The sequence below is a fragment of the Apodemus sylvaticus genome, chromosome 8 (genome assembly GCF_947179515.1).
Source record: "Apodemus sylvaticus chromosome 8, mApoSyl1.1, whole genome shotgun sequence".
NCBI lineage: Eukaryota > Metazoa > Chordata > Mammalia > Rodentia > Muridae > Apodemus > Apodemus sylvaticus.
The window spans coordinates 96670692-96679727 of record NC_067479.1 but is presented as its reverse complement, the minus strand read 5'-3'; the positions used below and the strand labels follow the sequence as shown (position 1 = coordinate 96679727).

The following is a 9036-nucleotide window of genomic DNA, read 5'->3' as shown; positions in this document are numbered from 1 at the left end:
ACCTCTGCATGCTAACATCCAAGTTGCTGCTTCAGATTCAAGAAGATTGGAAGGAGCAAACAAGCATATACTACAAAGGGACTGACTATTGCTTCTCCTCAGGTCCTAGGAGTGGATGCAACCAAGAGGCCTGCACACATGTGGCTCCACCCCCCCCCCCCCCACATAATCACTTGTCTGTAAAATTACCAATGCTCTCTGAACCTCTGTTTCCTCACACTGCACGTCTCCCTTATAACCCGTGACTATGCCTCCTGTTCCTAGGCCTTGTATGGACACACCCAGGCTGTCACATGTCTGACAGCCTCTGTCACCTTCAGCCTCCTGGTGAGTGGATCCCAGGATCGCACTTGTACCCTGTGGGACCTGGAGCACCTCTCTCGCGTGGCCTGCCTGCCTGTCCACCGGGAGGGCATCTCAGCCGTTGCCATCAGTGATGTCTCGGTGAGACCTGCTTCGTTTCCCCACTTCTGGCCCTGCTTCCCATGACTCTGAACCTGCACAACAGTATCTTGGATAGTGCTTCAAAGGAAAGCCCAGAGACAGACATCTGATGATCATTCCCAGATGTGGACATGGCCCTATGTGTGCCGACTAACCCCTGCCAATAGAAAGTAGGGCACTAGGAGGTGTTTGCAAGGCTGGTCAGGAAGATATGCACATGCCGGACCAAGGCTCAAGATAAACGAAGCCTTTAGGAGACAGTAGGGTAGCCTTTTCCTGAAGGTTCTTCTGGAAGGACATCGCAGGGTTCTATGAGCCACCTACTGTTTTGGCACCTCTGTTTGCTGTCCTCCACTAGATGATACCCTAATTTCTTCATGGAGGCAGTGTTGGACAGCCAGTTGTCAGCCTCTTATCTGGAGAGACAGGGGCAGTCTTCAGACTGCATCTTTTCTGGAAGCCAAGTTGTTGTTAGAGATCAGGATCTTGGAGGAGCCCAAAGCCTGGACTAGTGTCCTAAAGCACAGACTTATTTGGCTAAGCATTTCAGACATTCCTGTCTATGCTGGGCTGACTCCATTGCCTGGGGCCTGAGTCAAGGCAGAATAGCACAGAGAAGGGGCGTGATGGGTTAGAGTTGTTTATGTCACAGCAGTCAGGAAATAGCTGAGAAAAGGCAGAGACAAGATGCACCCTTAAAAGCCACACTCCCAGTTACCTGCTTTTTCCAACCTGGACAAGCCTAGTTTCCACGGTATTTCAACCACACCATCCAACTATGATGTGTAAGTGGGTTGATGAGATCAGAAGCCTGTAAGAAGACATGAAATGGGAGCCCTCTGGTGCACAGCCTGTAGGTGACTGAGCATGTGTACTGTGTACTGTGTATGCTGCTGGTGAATCCTGCATAAAATAAAGCCAGATCTCCCTGCTGCAGGGAACCATTGTCTCCTGTGCTGGAGCCCACTTGTCTCTGTGGGATGTCAATGGACAGCCCCTGGCCAGTATCACCACAGCCTGGGGCCCAGAAGGAACCGTAACATGCTGCTGCATAGTCGAGGGACCAGCGTGGGGTGCCAGCCACGTCATCATCACTGGGAGCAAGGACGGCATGGTTCGGGTAAGTGCAGCTTGGGCAGAATGAGCACCCAGCATGGGAACTGCGTTTCTCTCACTTATGCACTCCTTCCACGGGTCAAATACCGCATGTGGAATTTGAAAAGATTCCATACCAGATACCTACAGCAAATCAAAGGAAGGCTGGTCATTTTTCTGTCAAAGAGAAAAATGAGAGACGGCATTACATGCATGTGCATGCACTCACACTAAGGTATACACTAAGGTGTGCCTGTTGAATGGTTAAGTTCAGCAGATTATAGCACAAGACTGGAAGACATATAAAACAAATCAAGCCAGCCTACCAAACCATTTATCCAATAATCTACTTACCTACCTGCTGTTTATCTTTCTACACATTGACATACTCCTCGATTATTCATCCAGACTTTTGTCCATCTTTCTATCCATCCGGTAATCCATTCACCAACCTACCAGACGTTCCATCCAGCTGTCTAACCATCCATCTATTCGTCAGCCCACTTACTTAACTCTTAATATCAGGCCAAGGATTTCACAAGAGCTGCTGCAGGCCCTTTTTATTGGGACACCCAGTTTTTATTTAAAAAAAAAAAAAACAAAAAGCAAATGTAAACTGCTCTGCAGATGGTGGGTGAGAGCAGAGAGTAGCGAGAGCTTTCAGAAGGACCCCCAGGAAGCCAAGAAGAGAAGGAAACACTGAAGTCAGGGGATGAGGTAGGAAGAGCAGGATGAAAGAATGGGGGAAGGGTGAATCAGGAGGTTCACCGCACACCCTGACCTGTGAGAAGATGCTGCCTCTGGAGGAGAAAGGGAGTGAAACAGCCAGGCTCAAGTAAAGAATGGAATTTCCTCCATTTTGCCTCCAAAGGAAAGTTTAGACCTGCACATATGTAGTCACCCTGTGTGGATGGGCCCAGAGATGATGTCATAAGAATAGAAAGGAAGACGGATGGTGGGGTTTAGCATTAGATAAGGCAGGGGAGGAACTGCAGAGACGGCACAATGACTTAAATACTTGCTTCTCAAGCATGAAGACCTGAATTCAGATCTCCAGAACCCATGTAAAAGCTGGATCTGAACAAAAAGTGATCCGTGTGTGAAGTGCAGGCATTAGGAGGTGGTGACAGGCGTTTGCCAACTAGCAGCCAGTAGCTGACATGCTAAGTGCTTTGAAGGGAGCTCCTGTTTCAAAACATAGCATGAGAGTGAAAATTAGATACCAGAATTGACCTCTGACCTCCACGTGCTTACTCATGGGTGCATGTGCCTCCACACGTGTGCATGCTCATACGCACACACACATACACACACACACACACACACACATGCACACAGGCATGCATGCACAGGCACTGGAACACGAAGAATTGATACAGGGTTGCAGGAACCGGGAGGAGGAGATCTGTTTAATAGTGAAGCCATGCAGACTGCAATCCGTCCAGGCTGAGGCACCACCAGGGGGGCTGAAGCCTAAACACCCCATTTCCCGATGATAATGTCAGAAATGAATGCTCAGCGCCTGTCCCCATCTGCCAGGGCTCCCTAGGAGCAAGGGGATAGAGACAGGCCACCCTGGCCCTGAAGACAGTTTAATTCTACCAGGCCATGACGTGCGTGCTCTCCTTTCTGTACAGATTTGGAAGACAGAGGACGTGAAGATGTCTGTTCCCAGCCAGGCAGTGATGGAGGAGCCCTCCACTGAGCCCCTAAGCCCCAGAGGTACCTGCCTAGAGATCCTGATTTCTATTGTCCTCCTGTGTGCCTCTCCTCCTACCAGGGTTACAGCTCCACACAGCACATCAGAGCTTAGAAAAATGCTGTCAGCACGAGGCTATCCGCATTACTTCTCATTTCTGTGATACTATACCTGCCTGACAGGACAGAAAAGTTTACTTGGGCTCATGAAGTCAGGTGTTATCACTGGGGAGGGGGTGGAACATGGTGGCATTTGTGACATTGGAATGTGACATGGCAGTGTTCCCATGCAGTAGAGGAGGGAGACCAGGACCAGTGCTGGGTGTGACACTGACAGATGACATGTTTCTTCCAAACAGTTGCCACTCCTGAGTGCCTTCAAAACAGTGCCAGGGGCTGCAGTCAGAGCATTCTGGACATGAGCCTGGAGAAACATTTCAGAGCCAGACCATGACAGGAGGCATTAGAGAACAGTTTGCGTCCTGCAAGGACTGGGTGTACTAGGAAGCACATTAGAAGCTCCGACGGCCCTGGGAGCCACAATCCAGGACCTGGATACTGCTGGCTAATTATCTGGACAGCCGGCCCGTAAAGAGAAGAGAGGTGCCATTCTCCCAGGGAGGAGGGGGCAGAGCTATCATGCCTCAGATGCCCCACTAACCCGCATTATGCCTCATCTCAATTTAGCCAGGGGCTTAGTAGAAATGCATTTCCCTACCCTGGGACTCAGCCCAGCCCACTGAAAAAGCTCAGCAGTCCTGGGCTGGATGTGTCACACACATTCCCAGGTGATATGCACACAGAAAAAGAGGCCACTATCCTATGGCAAAGCCCTCTTCTTGTGTGACAGGTGAGAATGAAATGCAAAATCCTTCTGCCATCTCCGCCACCAAGGCTGTCACAGGGCTACAATGTCAGAGAGCCTTAGACGCTCTCCTGGAAACCCTTCTCAAGTGTCCCTCTCCTTCCTGCCTGCGATACTGAACAGGAGATTGTAGCAAGGTGTCCGACTTAGAGAGGAAACTGAGGCACAGAGGAGCTCAGTAACTTGCCCAAAGTTCTCCAAAGCTCGCCACCATGTCCACCTCTGCCACGAAAGCAGCCGTGGTGGTGCTGACTTCAAACAGGATCACAAGTCGCCCTCACCAGCCCCTCATCATCAAAATGACACCACACACCTCCATACTCAGTCATCCCTGCCACCATCCAGGTCTTCACTGCAAGCATCCTTGTTACTCACCCCCAACTCCAGAAGATTACGGCCAGCACCAAGCTGTCTCTCTTGTTGACCCACAAAGGAAGGAAGCACGTTACCATACTTGGAATGGCCCCCAATCTGCCAAGTGTTCCTGTTAGCTCCCTGAAGCAGTAACCGCCCTCAGGAGGGGACTTTTTCCAACCTCAGGGGGATACTTTGGGCATGCTGGCCATTTTCAATTAGTTTACCTCTGTTGCACATTTTGTGCCTCCCTGATTCATGCAGACATCCTCTGCGAGTTCTCCCGAGAGGACACACAGAACTTGCGGGGACTCTACTGTGTCCTACATTCTATTGATACCAAAAATCCCTTCCTTTAGCATGTTTAGGAATTTGCCATAATCTGGGTTGAGTCAGAGCATAAACATCACAGAACCAAGCACTGTGTTCAGCTCAGGGTCCTGGTCCCTCCGGGGTGCTCGAAGGCCGTGAGGAGTCAGCCCATCTCAGTGTGAGAGAGAAGCACATGGCTGTGTGTGCTGGAACTCCACGCTTCTTTGGAGAGCAGCGGCCATATGCCCTCAATCCTGTTTCTGGCCACATGCCCTCAATCCTGTTTCTGTCCCATGGGAGGAGCCAGCGCAGGAATCCTTTTCTCTCCGCTATTTGTGAAGCAAGTCTCATGTATGGATGTCACCGAATGCCATCTTAGTCTCAGGGTCAACTGCTCCCTTCATATCCGAAAGTTGGAGCTCATCCCCTGACTTACAGATCCTCAGTGCAGGGTCAATGGGTCGACGCTTCTGTTTGGCTCAAACAGTAGTAGCCACGTGGTCTGGGGACCAGGCAGGGGACCAGGCTGTACACCCGACTTTATCCTGTAGCTGCTGTGACCCCGTTTCTTTTCTGCTAGCTAAGAATACTTCCTGTGACTCCAATCTTGTAGAATACAGGGCACTGAGAAAAGATGGACAAATAAGAATCTACTCCACAGAATTCATTCCTTCGAAAAGATTCTTTTCTTTGAACAGTGATATTGACATTGGGGAAATTACAAGATGGTTTCTAGCTGACAGGAAGTCCCAGGACCCTCATCCATCCCCTGCTGTCTGTCCTGACCTGAGGTTACTGCTGCCCTGCAGAATCGACAGCAAGCGGGCTTTTAGGATTGGGGTTACCGATAGGATTAAATGACAAGGTGGCACACAAATAGTTAAAAAAAAATCGGATAGAGTCTCTGTTAAAGTCAATGAATCTGAAAGCAGATTTGCAAACGCAACCCACTGGAGGGCTCTGGGAAGGAAGCGTGGTGCCCTCATCATAGTGCTCAAAACTGTTTTGTTGGAAAGGGATCAGAATTAGCCATGACACGTGAATATTTGCATGTGTGTCCTGTTGGTGTATATGTTATCACACACCCTCAAATGTCTTCAGGGGCAAGAAAGGAGATCTGTAAACACATTGAGGATATGCATGGCGGGCAGTTGTAATCTAATTTCTGCTTGGAACTCATTTATTCATTGTCTGTAGTAAGAACTAGCCCACTGGAGCGCAATTTGCTTTGGAAAACAGCCCCTAGATTCGGACTTAGGAAAAGAGTGGTGTTAGGACTTGTGCTACGATTTCCAAGTGTCTGTCTCCATTCGTGAGCAGCGTTCTTGCCTCATATCCTCATGCGCTCCCTGTTACACTGGGTCTTCCGCACCCATAGGAGGCCACTTCAACACCACGCCGGGGGGTGGGGGGCGACACAGCAGCAGTCGGGTCCCGAGACCATGAAGTGCTCTCACTGGGGCATGCCCGTTTGCTGTCTCTCCATCTCACCCTTCACATCGAAGGAATCCCTGTCTGTCTCTAAATGCAGTCATTAGAATGAGTGAGGTAACAATCATTGGGTTATATTTTTTTGAGAAAATTCTCTCAGCATTTAATTATTGGTTGGGCGTGAGAGGATTTAGCTAAGTTGATAATGCAGACTTTATGTAATTTATTTTTACTAGGCAATTACAGGCGGCATTACACCCTGGCAGCAAGGTATTGTGGGGCATCTTATTAAGCATAAAGCCAGTAAACACTGATGAACAATTTTGCTGAACTAGGCATGCAATTTAGAAAGCAATAATACACAAATCCAATTTGGTACACAATGGATACCGCAGCACGTCAGCACATGTAACTATCACAGCCTGCAAATTAAATTGGGACGGCCCTTTTTTGCAACAGCACAGGCCAAGATTAAATATATTTTCCCCCTCAATTTAACAAGTTGCTGACCACAAATATAAATGTTTGTATCTTTGTGGTCCTGTGTATGGGTGCACATGGGCTTCGTGCACGAAGCCACCGACGATGCTCTAACTTTTCTCTCTCACACTTTCCGCAGGTCACAAGTGGGCCAAGAATCTTGCCCTGAGCCGAGAGTTGGATGTCAGTGTTGCTTTGAGTGGCAAGCCCAGCAAGGCTAGCCCTGCTGTCACAGCTCTGGCTATCACCAGGTAAGAGCTTCCTATGAGCCTAAGAACTTTCTCTGGGCCTCCAGCAGAGGGCGCTACAGCCAACCTCGCTCAGTCCAGATGTTTCCAGGTTCTCATGATCAGACCCAGGAAGATCACATCACTATAGGGACCCAGGCAGACTCATTTTGTTGCTAATCCCCATGTGTTCTTGATCTCTATCTTGTGAATATGCATAGATTCAAGAAGAAATGCAAATGGTAGGAATAGTATAATTTGTAGTTTTGTCTTAAAGGGGTCTTTTTGTCCTGAATCCCACTAGCGATAATATCATACCGATGATGGCCATGGTGCATGGGGGAAAATGCTTTTTGAAGTCACTTAGCCAATGCAGAGTTAGTCTCAAAGATGACACTGGGTTATTATGTTAGTTGCCATGGTGATCCAGTTAACCCTTCTAAGGGGTTGTAGTCTTAAGAGCAGCCCTTTCCATTCTTCCTTCCCTCTGTCCTGCAGTAGCCCTCTAGAGTTCCTGGTGTAGGAAGTGCACCGTGCTCTGCATGCCAGGCTGGCCCACATGGGGTGGCCTGGGGGTGGGGCAGGAAGAGGCGAGCAGACCTTTGCTCCTCACTGGAGCTCATGCTGATCGCTCTGCTGGGGCTGGGACTGCAGCCCACTTTGGCAAGATGCTCTTCCTGGGCTACAGCTGGAGAGATGGAGGAGGACCTCAGACAGCCCCTCGGCTTCCTCCCAGTGCTTTGGGACTTGCAACAGTCACGGTTCAAAGCCCCCTCCACATGCTCCGGCCCACCCAGACTTCATTTCTCCTATCCCCTCCCATAGCTTCAGAGGAGACAGAACATGAGCAGTTTCACCGCGTCTTGGATACAGGCCCCCCACGCTGATTTCCTGAGTGCTGGCTGGGATGTGTGGCTCTGATGCAGCGGCCTCCATCACTCTTACCTTTTCTTTTCCTTCCCAAGGAACCAGACCAAGCTCTTGGTTGGTGATGAGAAGGGGAGAATCTTCTGCTGGTCTGCTGATGGATAGGAGAAGGCAGGTGCTGGAGGGACTGACCTGAAAGGTTGGTGTCCTGGGGTTGGCAGCAACAGGCTCCAGGCACCAAGAGCAAGCTTTTGGGGGCTCCCCTCCCCACAGTTCTCAAGGAGTCCCTAATGATTTGCACTGTGTACCCCAAACATGTCTGTAGTCTACAAGACTTCTGTAAAAAGGATCCTGGTAGACACTGATGCTGGAAACTGAGCTGCTGGTGACAAGCCTGGTGACCCGCTGGTGACAAGCTGCATGGGACACTTTCACGTGCCTCATTTCACCACGGCTTGTTGCACTGGGAAAAGAAGAGGGTGGGTAATTGGTTCACGGAAACCACCCCATTGTCTTTATTTTATTAAAACACCATTTTCCAAATGGAAGGCTGTTTGAACGTCCCCTTGTCTGGTTTTGTTTGAATTCTTACATGTTAGCAAGGCTCCTGGCAGTGAGAGGTGTTGTTGAATGCACTGTTGCTCCCCCGCGGGCCACACATTGTGACTACCACCTGGCACAGACACAGGAGCATTGTAGGGCAACACACTGGGCCTGGGCGTCCCTACCCCAGCTTTACAATAACAGCAGGTAGAGGTTCCCAGCCAGGTCCTGCCGTGGTCAGCTTGTGCCGCTTCCCACTGAGTCCTGTTGATCTGAGCTGTTGTGCATCTTGAAGAAACAGGGATGTGTGAACCCCTCAGATCCAGTCCTTTTCCTGAAATTTCCCCTACAGGGCCCAAGTAGAGATATAACACCTCATGTTTCTCCAAGCCTGAGGAGGTTCTGGTGGCTGTCTTTACTCCAGGCTTAGGGGAGGTAGGAAAAAGAACTTGGTATCTGATAGCTCTGAGTCACCCCACCTTTAAAGACCAGTAAGTCCATCTAAAGATAAATATTAAGGAAGGAGTGGAAGTATGTGGCCACGCAAACGTAGCAAAAGAACATAGTAGGGCATCCTGATGTATCTCTAAACTTCTAGGGTTCAGCAAAGAGGAAGCTTGGGGAGGAGCCTATCCTCAGATCCAGGACACCCTCCCTGGATGGGAACCTGGGATCAAGGGTCATGCCGCTCCCACATCATCCTCATGCACTATTAGCACA

General features: G+C 49.7%; 1 protein-coding gene across 3 annotated transcripts in view; it reads left to right on the top strand.

Moving 5' to 3' along the window:
• The window catches only part of Wdfy4 (WDFY family member 4), a 232315-nt gene extending 223994 nt beyond the window's left edge, over positions 1 to 8321 (top strand). For 2 of the 3 annotated variants that reach the window (XM_052190142.1, XM_052190141.1), the window contains exons 58-62: positions 265 to 444; positions 1382 to 1564; positions 3177 to 3261; positions 6819 to 6930; positions 7872 to 8321. In XM_052190142.1, coding sequence (XP_052046102.1) covers positions 265 to 444; positions 1382 to 1564; positions 3177 to 3261; positions 6819 to 6930; positions 7872 to 7938 — 627 coding nt within the window. In that variant the 3' untranslated portion in view covers positions 7939 to 8321. The remainder of the gene's footprint in view (positions 1 to 264; positions 445 to 1381; positions 1565 to 3176; positions 3262 to 6818; positions 6931 to 7871) is intronic. The other variant, XM_052190140.1, reaches the window with a different exon arrangement.
• Positions 8322 to 9036: the final 715 nt, after the last annotated feature.